Here is an 18,953-nt window from a genome sequence, read left to right on the forward strand (position 1 = left end):
AAAAAGCGAGTCATCTTTGCTGGACTGACAGCAGCCAAGAAAATGATTGCAACTTGCTGGAAGCCACCTCACCATTCTCTGACTACTCAGTCTTGGATTCTCTCTCTTTTGGACGTCATATACATGGAGCTTTCAACAACTCAGATTAATGGTGCTAATGATAGCACCCTTAACACCTGGCTTAGCACCGCTGACTCTTTAAAAAACATGCTATAAGTTGATTTTCCCACTGGCTCTCTCACCTCTCATCTAGTGCTTCTAGATGTCAAGTCCCTTCTGTCTTGTCAATATATGTCTGTGTGTATGTATGTACTTTTGTAGGTTATGTATGTAATTTTATTTTTCCTCTTATATTTTATTATTATTATTATTTTTTTATTATTATATTTATTTATTTATTTATTTTTATTATTATTATTATTACTTTTTTATATTATCTTATTATTATTATTATTATCATCAATACTTTCACTGTGTTCTTTCCCATGACACGTTCTTATGTCTTGGGCCAACTGTCTTTCTTTGAGAATCCATTCTAATAATATTGTATCCCCTGAAATATTTCTGTTGGACTTAATGGAAATGAAAATAAAAATTTGATCGCAAAAAAACAAAGTACTTATTTTCACATAAACACACCACCTTCACCTCTGCCTTACGGTCAAAAACAATAGACCTCGTTGTGCGCACCTGTAATCAATCAACCCCACACTTAAATAAACTCTCATGGCTGTCCACAGCGCCACCCTGGCTACAACTGAAAATGGCTCCAACACAACCGGCCCCTAATTGTTCATGGCTGTACCAGACATAACAATTATACAATACATACACATGGAGCCATATAAAATAAAATAAAATTCAAAATAAAATGAACCATTTTCAAAATGTAGAATTACCTTTAACAAAAGTAAACCTTTTTTTTTCCATTAATATCTCAAATTTTCATATTGACAGTTCATCACTTTCTACCAATAGACACAGTTTTATCACTGGTCTTTCAATAATATTTGTTTTTGTTTGAATTTGCACAGTTCTGACCACGCCTGATTTGTCAGGGAAGGTTTTGATTATCTTTCCAATCATCCAAGAATTTCGTGGGGCAGTGGCATCTGCAATCAAGACGATGTCTCCCGTGGCAAGATTACGTTTCCTTTCGTACTTTTGTCTTTCCTGCAATGCAGCAAGATATTCTTTGGTCCATCTTTTCCAGAATAAATCTGAAATGTACTGTGCCTGCTTCCATCTTCTTCTTACATACTGGTCCTGCCGATCAAACAAGCCTGGAGGAAGAATCGGTTTCCTTTTCAATGTGAGAAGATGGTTTGGGGTCAAAGGTTCCAGGTCATTAGGGTCCTCAGAGACCTTGGTGAGAGGTCGGTCATTCAAGATTGCCTCAGCTTCACATAAGACAGTGACCAAAGCTTCATCAGTTAAGGTTTGCTGGTGTAAAACAGAAATCAGCACCCTTCTAACCAGCCTGATCATGCTTTCCCAAGCACCGCCATGATGTGAAGCTGTGGGAGGGTTGAAACTCCACTTGATGTCATCATGCAGTAAAGTTTTCTCATTTCTCCCATTGTTTAATTCTGCTACTGCTCTCTTCAGTTCCTTCTCTGCTCCTGTGAAGTTTGTGCTATTATCTGAGCAGAAGTGAGACATGGGTCCTCTGCAGAACATGAATCGACGAATGGCATTGATGCAAGAGTTGGTGTCCAGCGAATGTGCCACTTCCAAATGGATTGCTCTGCTTGCCATGCACGTAAAGATGACTCCATAACGCTTCACGTAGGAACGACCTTGCTTCACCTCAATGGGCCCAAAGTAATCGACCCCCACGTTGGTGAAAGGAGGCAAGTCAGGAGTTGTTCTTTCTTTGGGGAGGTCCGCCATCTTTTGATCACACATTCTCCCTTTGTGACGCTTGCAAAAAGCACAACTCGACAAGATTTTTCTTGCAGCTGCATTGGCATGAGTGAGCCAATACTTTTCTCTCAGCTTGGAGAGTGTGTAATTTCTCCCGCCATGTCTTATCTGCTCATCAATGTGTTTAAGAATTAACATGGCGATGTGCTGATCCTTTGACACGATGATCGGGTGTTTGCTCTGTTCTGGCATTGCAGTCCTGGACAGCCTTCCACCTACTCTTAGTAATCCCACCTCTAGAATAGGGTTCAATTTGTAAATGGGACTACTCTTTTTCACAGGTTTTCCGGCCGACAGTGCACAAATTTCGGTGTCAAATCTTTCCTCTTGGCAGAACTGGATGATGGCATTTTCTGCCATTGACAGGTCATCTGTTGACAAACCTTGTCCCACTGAGCCTCTGGCTTTCAACATTTCCAGTTCAATGCGATTGAGATCCGCAGGAGCATCGAGCAGAAGTTGCTTCCTTTTTTGACTCAATTCCAATAGAGCCTTCTTTATTTTCAGTATCCATGCAACTGCAGTTTTCAGCTTCTTCCAAACAGAGTGATACATGATGAGCTGCCTGGTTGCACTACTGCTCTGTACAATCACTGCATTTGCAGAGATCTCCCTTTTGACCTCTGGATCACCTTCATCGATAGAGGACTCTACCTTGCAGTGTGTCCATGTTTCCTTCGCCTTCCACAAGAATTCTGGACCTGTTAACCATGTCATATTGCTCAGAAGTTTGCCATCAATCCTCTAGAGGCATCATCTGCAGGATTTTGTGATGTGTGGATATACCACCATTGCGTTGTGTCTGATGCTTCGCTGATGGCAGATACTCTGTTGGCCACGAATGTTCGGAATCGCTTGTTCTCATTGTTGATGTATTTCAAGACTGTACTGCTGTCAATCCAGAAACAGGATTCTTCTAATTGAAGCTCTAATTCTGCTTTTATCATCTTGTCTACCCGAACAGCTAAAACAGCAGCAGTGAGCTCAAGCCATGGGATGGTTACTGGCTTAAGTGGTGCCACTCTGGCTTTCCCGAGAAGGAAAGAAACATGTACATTGCCTGGTTCATTTTGTAACCTCAGGTATGTTACTGTGCCATACCCCCCTTCATTGGCGTCGGTGAAGTGATGCAACTGGGCATGGACAGGTGGTCCAAAGTCCTGTGGTTTTAAGCACCTGATTACTCGGAACACTGAAAGTTTATTCAGGTCAGTCAACCAGTTGATCCATTGCTGTCTTAGGACTCGCGGAATTTCTTCATCCCATCCAAAGTTCTTTCTGCACAACTCCTGTAAAATGTGCTTAGCTGGAAGAGTGACTGCTGCAAGGTACCCTAAGGGATCATACACTGAGCTGACGACTGATAAAAGCCCCCGTCGAGTTTTGCATCCGTTTTTTACAGTCCATGTGGAAGTTGAAAGTGTCACTTTTCATACACCACTGCAGCCCCAAAGCCCTTTCCACTGGGAGTTGGTCTCTGTCCAAATTGATCTCACTTACATTTTTAGAGTGGTCTTTCTCAGGACTTCACGACTGTTGCTGATCCACTGTGTAAGATGAAAGCCCCCTTTATGGCAAAGGTCACCAAGGTCGTTAACAATCTGTACTGCTTTCTCCACAGATGGTGAGCTTTTCAGGCAGTCATCCACATAGAAATTTCTGTGCACTGTGTCTATCACCTCAGGCGGAAAGCTACTTTGCTGGTCGTCAGCAGTCTTCCTCAAAGCGTAGCATGCACAGCTGGGAGATGACACTGCTCCAAAAAGATGTACAGTCATCCTGTATTCTGCAACTTCCTTTGTCAAATTTCCATTAGGCCACCGTAGGAATCGAAGAAAATCCTTCTCTTCCTCCGCCACTTTGAGTTGGTAAAACATGGATTTTACATCAGACATAAAGGCAATAGATTTTTGTCTGAACCTTAGGAGCACTCCTAATAAAGAACTTGTGAGGTTTGGGCCCTGCAGAAGTTGATCATTTAAGGAGGTTCCTTTGAACTTGGCTCCACAGTCAAAAACGACTCGCAACTTGCCTTTGCGTGGGTGGTACACCCCATGATGAAGAATGTAAAACACATTGTCCTCACCACCATTCATCATCTGGGACCACTTCAGCGTAACCATTGCTGATGACATTCTCAAGGAACTCTGTGTACTCTTGGTGGAATTTTTCATTCTTTTCCATTTTCTTTTTTATTCTAATGAGGCGCTGTTGAGCAACTGAGCAACACAGCGATTGTTTGGCATCGTCACTTCCTTGTCTCTGAATGGCAGCTTTAAACTGTAATGTCCATCTTGCAACTTCACAGATTGCTCCATAATTTCAATAAATCTTGCCTCCTCTCTTGACATTTCTTCTTTGTCCTCAGCAACTCTTTCATTGAAATCCTGTTTGTATTGCTTCTCCAATAGCAACTCAAGTGACTCAACAGACACTCTATTTACAGTAGCAAAATGACGGTTGTCATCATTATGGATGCCTTCACAATCTCCACATGAACCACTGACAACCCACCCCAGTAGGGTTTTAATGGCAAAGGGTCCCTCACCTTGGCTGTTAACAACTTCCCATGGTTCCAGCAACTTTGAAGCGTTTGTACCAATTAACAACTCCACTTCAGCATGGATTTCAGGTATGTCAATGTGATCAAGGTAGGGCCTTTTTCTGAGGGTTTCTGTTTTGATGGTGTCTTCTGTACTTACTGGCATTGTCTTTTGCGTGTAAACAGTTGGAAGACTGTAGTACTTTTTTCCATTAAGGCTAGATATTTCAAGTTCATTCACAATGTACGTTGACACCAGTGTCTTTGGGCTCATTGTTAACAAACATATCTTTGTTCTTTTCCTAGTCAGGTTCAGCCTTTGCATCAGAGCTTCAGAGCAGAATGTAGATGTTGACCCATTGTCTAAGAATGCGTAGGTCTGAATCACTTTGTTGCCTTTTCTTGCTTTCACCTGCACTGGAAGTATTGGGAGTATTCCACTGCTCCCGGCCCCTGTTTGGCCTCCCAAGGCTTGTGCTGACACAAGTGTGTTGTTTATAGTTGGTTCAAGTTCCCTGGAGCATATGCCATCAGTGTTCACTGACTTGTCCATTTTTTTTTAATGTGAATGTGTAAAGCTGTTGGATGGTTCTGTTTGCATTTAGCACAGGTTATGCGCTCATCACAATTCCTGCTCAAATGCCCAGTGTTGAGACATCCAAAGCATGCTCCTTTTTCCTTTTAAGAAGCTGATTTTTGTTTGATTTTGGCAAATTGTTGACATTCATCCAGAAAATGACCTTGTAAATAAAACAAACAGTTGATGTTGCTCTTTGTGTGACTATGTTTGGTTTCTTTTGCCTCCTTGTGTTGTAGTTTGTTGATAGCACAGACATTTGTAGCAAAGTTGTCTCGTTTCGATTTTGGTTTTGCCATATACATGTCCCTTTTGATATGCATTCTTCTTTCTGTGGTTTGGATATCCCCAAAAATAGGATCAGACAAGAGCTTGATGACGTTCCACAAAGCACACAACGTCACTGAACTTTGGTTTGCGTTGTTGGTTTTCCCTAATATCACATGCAATGCTTCTAAATCGTTCCCTCAGTTTGAAAGGAAGTTTTGAAATGACAACTTTGAGATTAGCACACATGTCAAGTTCTCTCATATCCTTCAAATCAAGCATTGCATTGTTGCATCCACGTAGGAATAAAGCATAGTCCTGAAGCAACGAAACATTTTCAGCCTTAACAGCAGGCCAGCTGAGAACTTACTCCATATAAGCTGCTGTCAGCTTTGTTTCATTACCAAAGTGCTCCTGCAGGAGCGCTTTAGCGGTTTCAAAGCCTCTCTCTGGACTCATGTGTAAACAGCTTTGTACAAGGTCTCGTGGACACCCTCTGGTGTATCTTTCCAGAAAGTACATGCAGTCCCCTTTAGTTGCACTTTTTTCTTCCACACAGTGTTTAAAGGCTTGCATGAAAAGTTTGAATTTCAAAGGGTCACCTTCAAAAACAGGTATTTCTCTTGGTGGAAGTTAGCTTGCCCTTTGTTGTTGTATCAGCAATTCAGATATTTCATTTTGCTTTTGTAAAATCTGTAATGTGGAATTCCCATGAATTGCATGTGCAACATTTTCAGTATTTTCCAAAGTGCCAGGTAAGGTTTTGTCTTTCAGTGTTATGGACTCCTTGGGCTTTGCACTAGGAATGACAACTGACTCCTTGGGCTTTGCATCAGGAATGATAGTTACATCTTTTGGCCTTTGTTTCTCAAAATAGGATTCCATTCCATCTTTATCTGAAAATGCTTGCAAAACTGCCAGTTCTGCATCTGAGGCTTCAATCTCAGCATCGATTTCCATTTGTTCCACTGGTTTGCGTAATGTTTCCGCCTCCTTCTCCACTGTGTGTTTCCTTTTCAGCGCTGCTGCGTGCGCTAGGAGCGCGGTTCTTTTGACTTCTGCTTGTGCACAAGCAACTTTAAAGAAGGATTTACTTGATCGATTTGATCTTGCACTGTTGCGACTTTTAATTGAGACTTGTGATATCACTGATCCAACATTTGACACACTGTCCATTGGCTTTATTTCATTGTTATCGACGTCATCATCCACATTTTCATCAGCTTCACTTGCACATGTCAAACATTTCGTGACACTGAGGGAAAACTCAGTCACACCCAAAAGCTTTGCTTTGAACCGTATTTCATGTTTTTCCTTTTCTTCCACAGGTATCAACTCAAACAGAGTATTATGTGCATCCTTTGCGTCATTAATCAAAATTTGATATTTGCTGAAGTTGCCTTTGATTTCAGCTTCATAACCAGGCTCACACATCAACCCTTGAATTACATGTTTTAAGTTGGCGGCTTTATTTAGTTTAGCTTTCCTTAATTTCTCTAAATCACTTATTTTAGAAAGTAATGATTTTGGTGTAAGTTTCACTGATCGTTTTCTGACAGAGATTGCTCCCTCATGGTCAGTTTGAGCCTCAGTGGGCACTCCCACCAAATAGGTGGCAGCTGTTTTTTCACCCAAATCAACCTCTTTAACTTGATTGTCTTCCATTACCTTTTGTTTCATTCACACAAACTGCTTTTCATTCAAATATTGACAACACGATAAAGCATTTAACATAAACAGACCCTTAACATAATTGTCTCTTACTTTAAACAAAAACACCAATGCATTGGATTTCTTCGTTAGTTTATTTGTGTGCACACATTTTAATGGCCATGTATTTTTTAATGGTAGCGCTACCTTTTGCCTCTTTTCACTTGGCCTGGTCCAAAAGAAACTTTCCTCCTCTGTCTGACGTGACGCTGCACTGCCTGTCCGACATGACACTGCACTGGAGTGTCCAATCTCCGTCCGCACTCAGCCGCCCACACTGCGTGGTCCACTGCCCGGTTCCGACCTCCGCTGCCCCTCACTGCGCCCGATTCACCCTTGGTTCCTCCGCCTCGGGCTCCGTTTTCCCAGCCTGATCCGTTTGTGATGGACAACGAACAGCAGATTCGGATTATCACTTATAACGTTAACTCATACAGAGGATGTTTTTGACTTAATGCTGACGCACCGTTTGTTTTAGTTGTTAATGTACTCATGGCTCCGGTGTAGATGGCTTGTTTCCTTGTGACAAGGATCCTTTATCCTTGTGGACCCCAAAAAATACTGTCCAAAGTCAAAACAACTTGCAGTTGGATATACCAATCCATTTATTTCAGTTTTAACAAAGTACTTATTTTCACATAAACGCACCACCTTCACCTCTGCCTTACGGTCAAAAACAATAGACCTCGTTGTGCGCACCTGTAATTAATCAACCCCACCCTTAAATAAACTCATGGCTGTCCACAGCGCCACCCTGGCTACAACTGAAAATGGCTCCAACACTTAAGATGGCACATATTAATGAATAGGCCCCACCCACTTTCATCAATTAATAGGACACTTCAGATTTTCATTAATACGGAACTTCAGATTTTCATAAATTCGCGCTCCGAGAACATGTGTACCAATTTTGGTGAAAATCTGTTCAACCGATTTTGAGATACATATTTTTGGCATTTATGGCGCCCCCTAGAGGTCAGGTTCAAAATGCTTTGTATGCCTACTCCCTGTCCCGTCCCGAAAATATGGACCAAGTCTCATGATGATCGGACCAATGGTTAATGGGTTATGGCCAATATTAGCTAAGCCTCGCCCTTTGCAAAGATATTTTGGTTTTTGACCGATCTTACTCATTTATAATAGAAAGTTGTATATTCATCTCTCAAGGCGGTCTACCAAATTTGGTGTTTGTAATCTCAAAAATTATGAAGTTCTATTGATTTTACTGTTTTTCAAATTATGCAAATTAAACAAAAAATCTACCCAGGCACACTTTAATGGTCCAGGAGGCTTTTTTGTAGAGCACATTGAGCTTGACTTGTGTGTCAAATTTCAAGACAATCAGACAAATGGTATGAGGGGTGTAGCCTTTTGAAAAAACGTTTTTGAGACTTAATTACAGCGCTACCATATGGCCCATTGCGCTCATACTTCTTGGGTCAGTAGTGCACATCATTTCCAGTTATTTGGCCAAGTTTCGTGTTTCTCGCTCATTCCAGCTCATGGCAATTTGAGCCGCGGCAGAACACAAATAATGATAATAATAAACGTGAGCAAAAACAAAAGGGTTCAACCCCTTTGGGGTTAGAACCCTAACTATAGCCGCAAGCGGCAATTCGCGGATTCTAACCATTTTGCGCTCAACTGAGAGAAGCAGACAATTACAGTTAATTAATGCTTTGGTTGACCTATTCGATATAAAAACCTGAAGATATCTACCAAGTTTTATGATGATCGGACAAATGGTAAATGAGTTATGGCCAATATTAGCTAAGCCCCACCCTTCGCAAAGACATTTCCATTGATGGTGGCTGTTTTTCGACCGATCACGCTCATGTGTAATAGAAATGTGCCTTTCATTCACCCAAGGCTGTATTCCAAATGGGATATTGATAAAGTAAAAATTCAAAAGGTTCTATTTATTTTACTCTTTTAAATGTTATGCTACTTAACTCAAAATCCATAATGGTAGTCGCTAAATCCATAATAGTAGTCGCTATTATTGCAGAGGATTTTGAATCAGCTGGAGGCTTTTTACTGAGTTATTGGGGCGTCCTTATTATAAAGAATTATAGTAGTGCAGTCAAGAGGTAACAAATGCATGGACTACTTTTTCACAATCCTTTAGAGACAGGTAGTGTGTCTGACACGCCTGAGGTTTGACTACCTGGTTAGTGTCACCTGGCTTTATAGATAAGCACAGCTGGGTGTCGTCTGCGTAACAATGGAAATTGATCTGGTGCTTCCTGATAATATTTCCTAAAGGAAGCATATATAGGGTGAAAAATATCAGTCCAAATACAGAACTCTATGGAACTCCATTACTAACTCTGTGCATAGAAGAGTTGTTATGGACAGTTATTATTATTAACATATAATAATTATTATTATTAACATGAACAAACTGGAATCTATCTGATAAGTCTGACTCAAACTAGCCTAGTGCAGTTCTTTTATAGTGTCAATGACATGTTCTCATCTCTGCAAAAAGATCCTGTGATCAAGGGTGTCCGTGCAGATCCAGTAGGACCAGTATATAGACCAGTCAATTGTCTGAGGCCAGGAGATCACTGGGAGGGAAGGAGAGAGAGGGGTGGGGAGGAGAGAGAGATGGGGAGAGACAGAAAGAAAGATGATGGAGGAGAAAGTGAGGTGGTGGAGGAGAGAAAGAGAGAGAGCTGGGGATTAGAGAGAGAGGTGGGGAGGAGAGAGATGGGAAAGAGAGAGAGATGGAGGAGGACAGAGAGAGATGGATGAGGAGAGAGAAAGAGGGGTGGGGAGGAGAGAGATGGGGGATGAGAGAGAGAGATAGGGAAGAGAGAGTGATGGGGAGGAGAGAAAGAGAGGTGGGGGGTGAGAGAGAGAGATGGGGAGGAGAGAGAGACAGGATGAGAAAGAAAGATGGAAGAGAGAGAGGTGGGGAGGAGAGAGAGAGATGGGGATGAGAGAGAGAGAGGTGGGGGAGGGGAGAGAGAGAGAGATTGGGATGACAGAGAGAGGTGGGGATGAGAGAGATGGGGGCAAAAGAGAGAGATGGGAGCAGAGGGAGGTGGGGGACGAGAGAGAGAGGTGGTGGGAGAGAGAGATGGGGGATGAGAGAGAGGGAGATGGGGGATGAGAGAGAGGGATGGGGGATGAGAGAGGGTGATGGCGGAGGAGAAAGAGGGAGATGGGGGAGGTTGTAATGGTATTTGGTGGTGCCGGTGGTGTTTCTGTTTTCTGTTTCTGTTTTGGTTGCTAGGGCAACAGCAGTTAAGTTCTGTGTCTCATGTCACTGAAGTACTGAAGTAAACAATAAACTACAGATCTCACTCCTTAATGCCTGTGAAGCTCTTTGAATTGCACTGACCTACAGCGGGAAAAATAAGTATTGAACTCGTCAACATTTTTCTCAGTAAATATATTTCTGATGGGGCTATTGACATGAAATTGTCACCAGATGTCGGTAACAACCAAAGTAATCCACACATACAAGGAAATCAAAACATATATGTCCATAAATTAAGTTATGTGTAATAAAGTAAAATGACACAGGGAATAAGTATTGAACACATGAAGAAAAGGAGGTGCAAAAAGGTATGGAAAGCCAAGAAACCAGCTGAAATCTGTTAGTATTTAGAAAGCAATCCTGCCCCCTATCAGTGCAAATTAATACCAGCTGGTTTAGTCCTAATTGATGGCCTATAAAAAGGTTTCTCATTACCAAGGTGTCGCACAATGGGCATCTCATGATGGGTAAAAGCAAAGAGCTCTCTCAAGACCTTCACAACCTTATTGTTGCAAAACATACTGATGGCATTGGTTAAAGACGTATTTCTAAACTCCTGAATGTTCCAGTGAGCACCGTTGGGGCCATTATCCGGAAGTGGAAAGAACATCATTTCACCATAGACTGGCCACGACCAGGTGCTCCTCGCATGATTTCTGACAGAGGAGTCAAAAGAATAAACAGAAGAGCTGTCCAAGAGCCAAGGACCACTTGTGGAGAGCTTCAGAAAGACCTGGAATTAGCAGGTACAGTTGTTTCAAAGAAAACAATAAGTAATGCACTCAACTGCCATGGCCTCTCTGCATGCTCACTGTGCAAGACTCCATTATTGAAGAAAAAGCATGTTGAAGCTCGTTTAAAGTTTGATGCACAACATTTGGACAAGCCTATGAAATACTGGGGGAATATAGTCTGGTCAGATGAGACCAAAATTGAACTCTTTGGATGTCATAGCACACATCATGTTTGGAGGAGAAATGGCACTGCACATCACCCCAAAAACATTATACCAACAGTGAAGTTTGGAGGTGGGAACATCATGGTGTGGGGCTGCTTTTCAGCATATGGTACTTGCAGACTTCATATAATTGAAAGAAGGATGAATAGAGAAATGTACCGAGACATTCTTGATAAGAATCTGCTGCCATCTACCAGGATGCTGAAGATGAAACGAGGGTGGACATTCCAGCAACACAACGATCCCAAACACACAGCCAAGGAATCTCTCAATTGGTTTCAGAGAAAGAAAATAAAGCTGCTAGAATGGCCCAGTCAATCACCCGACTTGAATCCAATTGAAAATCTATGGAAAGAACTGAAGATCAGAGTTCATAGAAGAGGCCCCCGGAACCTTTAAGATTTAAAGACAGTTTGTGTGGAAGACTGGCCCAAAATCACACCTGAGCAATGCATGCGACTAGTTTCTCCATACAGGAGGCGTCTTGAAACTGTCATTACCAACAAAGGCTATTCTACTAAGTATTAAATAAATTTCAGCAAGCGTGTTCAATACTTTTCCCTGTGTCATTCCACTTTATTACACATAACTTAATTTATGGACATATATGTTTTGATTTCTTTGTATGTGTGGGTTACTTGGGTTGTTATGGACATCTGGTGTCAATTTCATGTCAATAGTCCCATTAAAAAACATATTTACTGAGGAAAATGTTGACGTGTTCAATACTTATTTTCCCCACTGTATATGAACAGAGCTGTACAGATGAAGATTCACCGATTGAATTGAACACTCTCAGAGATAATGCAGTCATCTCTCGGAAATCTACTGGAGGGATGAACACCACTCTTTCACATCTTATTTCCTCATTTGGTGTTTTGATGATGATGAATCTCTCCTGTAATGTGACTCACATCAGTTTCACAGTCAGCAGACTGCCGTCTATTAAAGCACTTGTGGTTGTTCTGCAAAAGGAGGAGTTCCTTCCTCAGTGGGAGGGGTTTTCATGTGTGTCCTTTTAATCCTGTAGATGTGTTTCACCAGGTTTTGGTTCCCTCTCGTCCTCTCACTCACATCCTGTTGGGTTCTCCCAGTGAATGAAGACGCAAGTGAAAGAGTAACAGAGGTGAAAAGATTGCAGGTCAGGCGTACATCCTTCTTTAGCCTCAACATAAATAATACACTGCTCAAAAAAATTAAGGGAACAATTATCATCACAGTATAACACCAAGTCAGTTAAAGGATGGCACATCCATATGTGCAGAACGCAAGAAGGTTTGGTGCACAGTCTCAAGAGCAAGGAGGAGATACCAGGAGACCAGCCGTTTCACGAGGACAACTGGACAGAGCCATAGAAGGGCATCAACACAGCAGCAGGACCTGTACCTGCTCCTTTGTGCGAGGAGGAACAGGAGGAGCACTGCCAGTGCCCTACAGAATAATAATAATAATAATAATAATAACTTGGATTTTTATAGTGCCTTTCAAAGTGCTAGAGGCCACTTTACAGGGAAAGAAACACAAATGTGTTCACACACTCTGTGTGAATAAACTTTGGGCTCATTATGGATCTGTGAAGAACTGTTGTGTAGTTGATGAACAGGGAACACTGTGGCTCACTCTACGGTGTGTTACAGGGTGAGTGTGTTGTTCATCCATCGATGTTGGCTCAGATTTCTCTCTTGATAACTCGTCCTTGAAATAACAGTGAAGTACTGAACCACTGACTTCAGACCAGGTGTTTGTTGGTCAGTCACTTTCTGCTGCCTCAGGATAACAGTGCACCAACAGTGCTACTGACCACACCTCGTGTTGATGGGTTTATGGGAACTCAGATGGGCGTGTAGTCTATCTGCTGTGTAAAGATCTGTGTCGGTCTGAAACTAGCAGAGACTCTTATGTTAGCATTAGCAGCTCTGTTGTGGCTGTAGGAGGGTAAACAGGAAATAGTCATGTTGCATCATTTGACTCCAGACTCTCCCACTAACAAATACTCCCAATACTTTCAGAGATTGCTCTGTCCGCACATCACCACCATGAAACTGGAGCAGTTTGTATCATGTCACATTTGATTGGCTCTGACTCCTGTGTTGACCTTTGGTGTGGTTATTGAATCAGTGTCTGTGTGCGTGTGTTGCAGCTGATCACAGTCTACACGCTGCCTGGGATGGACTCTGATTGGCTGATTGGAGAGAGAGGGAACCAGAAAGGAAAAGTGCCGGTCACATATCTGGAGCTCCTCAGCTAAGGAACATACACACACATCTGTACAGCTATCTTTGTGGGGACCTTTAATTGACATTTTGTATTCCTTTAACCATCACAATTTAATGCATAACCTCACCCTCAAACAACCCTTCATATTTGCGGGATCCAGCACAAAGCACCACAGACCCCACAGGTATAGTACGCCCCCGGTTTTCAGACCCCACAAATATAGTAACACACACACATACACACACACACACTAAAGCCATGAGGACATTTACTTACATTGATTTCTTACACTAACCTGTAACCTCCTTCACTCCTCACACACACTCGTCCATAATGACGTTGAATCATGGAGTCATCAGTGATAATGGAGATACTGTTACAGTGAAAACAGGATTGGGAACGTCCTTTTTAGATTTGTTTTGTGATTTTTCCTATTTATTTTTCATTTATTGTCGTTAATCCCAAAGGTTCAGTTCGACCAAACTGTGACTCACTGTCATCAGATTTTCAACCAAATGATATTGTTGATTTGTTTTTTTAAAAGAAGTGTCTTTACTGTCTGTTAGAGCTGCCTTTGTTCATCAGGAACACGTTTAAGAGGACAGTAGGACAATACTCTGTTATTTCTGTTTGATTCTGTGTAGAGGTTTGAGATGAGTTGAGATGAGGAGTTTTTACGCAATAACAACAAATCCTGGTTCCTGTGGCGATGATGAGTCCTTCAGTTAAAGTGATGGTTCAAGTTATTTGACGTGTTACTACTCACAAGCTCACCTGTGGCTCTGTATCACTGCACAGATCAGCTGTTTGAGCCAGACAGAGCTAAGGGTAGATTCGCTTGTGTGTAGGAATATGGTAGTTCAACGGTTGAGAAAATGTAGTTCCAAAGTAAAGGTCTGTTTGACAGCAGATAAAGAGCTGAAAATATTCAAAATAAAGCGACACCGTTTTTCCACCAACATCATCAGATTTTTTAAACGCAGTTAAACCCTCTAATAAAAGCTGATTGACTCTTTTCCACTGTCAGTCCAGTTTGTCTATCTGTTCAGACCGAGGACAAACACAACTGTCAGAGTCTTTGTTTGAGACACTTCCATCAGAGATGGTGTTTTTAAAACTTATTTCAGAGCTGCAGCTTCACTCTTTCATTCTGGAGCTCAGTGTAGCCGCCATGTTTCTGGTTTATAAGGTGGACAGGTGACAGGTGTGTTACAGTGTCTGTGTCTGTGTCTGAAAGACGTCACAGCATGAAAAGGGGAGAAAGTTAATGAGTTCACCTGGTGTTGTGTTTACATCATTGCTGATTAATATAACGTCCACTGCAGAGTCATGTGACCCAGGTGTGAATGAAGACTGATCCTTTTCCATTGCTGACAACAACCTGATGTTAGCAGGTCTCAGCAGGTTTTCTGACCACAGGAAAATGAGCTTTAATCTGCTATTAGCGTTTTTCTGTGGGTATTTTTTAAAGTGGCTAAAACATGTTTTTGGCAGATGACCCCACCCACAGCAGCTCATCACTCAGCTTCTCTAAACTGGGATCTGAATCTACTGCAGCTAGCACACTGACTGTAGATCAGTATCTCACACAACCCCATGTAAATAACTTGAACTGTCACGTTAAGGACAGTCCATCTCTGTGTGACAGACACTCCTCAGTGAAGGACTAAACAGGCAGCGGATCATTGTGACCATATGATCACAGACAAGTCATGATGTCATACATCACTTCCTGTAATCAGCAGACACAGAGAGGAAAACCATTCATTCCACTTGATGGTTTATTTAAACCCACGAGTAAACATATTCCTCTTTCCTCCAATACGACATGAACACATTCACATTTCTCACTCACACTGAAAAACAATACCTATGAAACAGCAAATAAAGTTTTCTCTGATGGGAGGCAGGTTTGTCTTCTGCTTATTGAAATGAATGTAATTCCTGTGTTATTTTAAGTGATATAACATGGTGTGGAAGGGGAAACCCTACTAACAGTTTGGCTTGACTGAGTCACGTTGTTCATTTGTCTTGATCAGACTTGTCCCGCACATTTTGTGTTTGTTTTTGCTTCCTGCACCTCCCACAGTGCTGAACAGTGTGGACACTGTGCAGCAAATAAATGTGAACACTCCCATCCAAACTGCCTTAAGACGATGGGAAGGCACTGCTCCGGCCGTCTGCTGCAAACCAGAGAATGTGCTCTTTACAACACAGTGTCACCACATATGGCATGCAAGACTTTTAACTCCTTCTAATAAGGTGCGTGTGTTTGTGTGATTTAGGTTCCTGGATTTCCAATGTTCCTGTTTTGTCTGTTAAAACTAAAGTGTCTTCAGTCTTTGTGCTGCATGTGCTACAGCTGTAGCCCGTCCTGCTGGACATGTATGTGTGTAAACAACAATATGATTTTGCTCAGTCTGTTAACGTGAGATGTGGAATGCCAGGATGTTTGTACACAACTAGTATGTTCTCTTACATGCTTTCTCTTTACCAGCCAAGCCTCAGGAGTTTTTGTGAAATGAGCACGTTTGAAAAAGCATGTGTCCCCTCCTCTAATCTTTTGCTCATTTCACAAATTTTAGAGGATTTTCTCTTTAAAAAAAAAATTTTTTCTACTGCCGTTGTGATTCTGTAATACCTCATCTTGTATTAATATTATTTTGTCAAAATATGTATTGCCTGTTCCTTAAGTATCCTGAATGAACGAACTGTATAGAATTTAATAAAAAGTCAGATTTATTTGAATTCAGTGTACTACCATGTACTTGTCAAACCATCTGAAAACCACGGTGATCGAAAGCTGAACCCAGTGCAGGAGCGTCTGAGGATGCAGTTCCTCTAAATGGCTGTAAAACGCAACTACAAGTGGAAAAAATCTATATCTCTGACCACATGAAAATCACAGACTCTGTTGCTCAATAATGTGATTTTGAGTCATTGTTTCATCAGGGAGGCAATCGTCCCTCCCTCTGCTCAGGATGTTGTCTGTACTTTATCCAGGCTCAAAGGTTACTACCACAGGCAGTAAAATCAAACTCATTCATTCAATCTTAATCTATGACTCCGTCATGGCTGAATTGTGAAATACTACCAATGTCCCTGGTCCAAGCACTGAACCCTTGCAGATGTTAGCCACGCCTGCGGTATGGATTTAGGGATTGCTTCACCACTTTGGTCAAAACTGAAATATTTCAACACCTTTTAGATGAACGTCCATGAACTTTTGTACGTTCACTGATTCTAATGTCAGTCTGCTTGGATTCTGCAGCTACAGAGCATTTAGAACATTTTCAGACCCCTTCACTTTTTATTCCTCTGCTCCAGCGACAGTCAGAGCAGCAGCCATTTTGTTTTCAGGTCATCTGTCCGTCTCATTCTCTTCAAGGATGAACTGATTAGACTTTGGTGGTCAAAGGTCAAGGTCAGTGTGACCTCACAAAACACAAGTCATAAATTACCTCAAACAGACACTTGAAACGCACACATGACGAAATTAGAGGTTACATTGTATTTTGGAATGAACATGCCTCTGTGTACCCAAAAAAACGGGACGTGTTTTTTTTTTTTTATTTGACTTTTTAAAATTGTTTTTAAAACTGTTGAAAAAATTAGCATATAATTAGATTAAGATGGCAAACGAAAACATGTTTAGCAAAAAGAAATGCGGCAAAAGAGGCATGGGAGTGAATTTTTATTTATTCAATTAATAATTTTCCTTTCGCAAGCTCACTATGCCATGAATGTGATGAGGGCCATGCCATTGCCCACACACCTACAACTTTGTTAATGCTGTGTACAGGGTTATCTTTCGATAAATATTGATTTAATCACAATATCTTTCTGAAATATTTTGGGAAAGGTGAGGGCATCCCAAAGCTTGCCGTTGTAATAATGTACTTAATGAAGAGACCCTCCACAGTAGCGAGTGTCACTCCACATTGAGTTACACTCTGTCTCTGAGTGGGAGTGTGTAGGGACCAGATTGGAATTGGGCCAGCCAGTGTGTCTGTTGTTTGAGTTCCTGCCTTTGTGTTTCTGTTTGAGCCAATCACTCTGTGTTTATTTGTGGCCTTGTCTTTCCCTCTTTGAGTTGCCAGAACGTTGTGTTCAGTTTCTGTGTCATGTCATGTCCTAGATTCATACTACTTGAAGCAAGTCTGTATTATTGCATACACATGTTCACAAAGAAAAGTGACAGAATTTAGTACACTCAACCCAGACAGTGTGCAGAATGGATTCTATTCTCCCACAATGCAATGCACAAAAGAAGACAGGTCATGGCTCACGTGGACACGATATCTCAGTAACGTCTTGAGGGAACTTCTTCAGATTTGGCACAAGATTTCACTTGGACTCAAGGATGAACTGATTAGATTTTGGTTGTCAAATGCCACCTCTGACATTTTTGGCCATTAATCTGGAAATCATCCACAGACTAAATAAAGAAGGACATCACCTCTGTGACGTCACCCACAGGTTTCTGAAGCTCAGCGTGCGCTGCGCCACCGTCTCCATCTTGGCAGTGCCTGATTCCATCCCTAACTTCCAGCTAATCAAAGAACTGAGACTCACACCCACCTGTCACTCAAAGAGGCCACGCCCTCAGTTCTCAACTTTAAGCCTTAATAAAAATGTAAACAGGTGAGTTAAATAAACAATTGTGATGGAGGAAATTAGCTATAAACAATTGTGATGGAGGAGACCAAAACTGGTTTTGTACAAGGCTGTAAACATGTTTATTTCTGCTGTAAAGTTGGACATTTTAACATGGGAGTTTATGGGGATTGACTCACTGTTGGAGCCACTCAGAGAAACTGCAGGTTTTTTCTAATAGGATAAAATGATGGAGTGTTGACATTTTCAATCCAAAATGTCAAAATTAGGTCAACTTCACTGTGACATCATAATGTTCTGCAAAAACACTAGATGATGTGACCATGATGTGTCCAGTAGACATAAAACTGTGTTATAACAAAGAGATGAGGTCAACAGTAACTGTTTAACTAAGCAAGTAATTTATTAACGATAACTCACAATAAATAAAGCATTTTGTATGAAGCTGCTTCACCAAGCTTTTTTTTTCATTTATATCATAATTGTACTAATCAGTCCACACACAAAAGTATAATTTTCTGAAGAAGCCTCTGTCCATGTGTTTTTGTGGTCATGTGTAAGTGTGACAGTCCAGCTGCTTCAGAGCATTCAGACCAGTGATGTCAGTTTATCTATCAATCACCTCAGTGTTTGTCTAAATTCACCTTCCTCCAGCCACACTAAACCTGTTAATGTAGTAGCTGTACTTGGAATGACCCACACACTGAGCTTCATGCGTATTGCTGTGACCTAGTGTTCATAAATGTTATGATAATTTCTTTAAAGTAAAGTAGGAACAATGAACATAGCACCAACTCAAAGTACAAAGTGCCCAAGCAATGAATTAAATAATTTAATTAAGACAAAACAACAGAAAGAAAACAAATTGTTA

At 41.4% G+C, this 18,953-nt stretch overlaps 1 protein-coding gene across 3 annotated transcripts in view; it reads left to right on the forward strand.

Moving 5' to 3' along the window:
• LOC111222842 (endophilin-B2-like) overlaps positions 1-16,819 on the forward strand; it is a 47,725-nt gene extending 30,906 nt beyond the window's left edge. For 2 of the 3 annotated variants that reach the window (XM_022746702.1, XM_022746711.1), the window contains one exon: positions 13,389-16,819. In XM_022746702.1, coding sequence (XP_022602423.1) covers positions 13,389-13,496 — 108 coding nt within the window. In that variant the 3' untranslated portion in view covers positions 13,497-16,819. The remainder of the gene's footprint in view (positions 1-13,388) is intronic. The other variant, XM_022746732.1, reaches the window with a different exon arrangement.
• The last annotated feature ends 2,134 nt before the right edge of the window (positions 16,820-18,953 follow it).

The sequence above is a fragment of the Seriola dumerili genome, unplaced genomic scaffold, assembly GCF_002260705.1.
Source record: "Seriola dumerili isolate Sdu_G_001 unplaced genomic scaffold, Sdu_1.0 BDQW01000008.1, whole genome shotgun sequence".
In the NCBI taxonomy this organism is placed as follows: domain Eukaryota; kingdom Metazoa; phylum Chordata; class Actinopteri; order Carangiformes; family Carangidae; genus Seriola; species Seriola dumerili.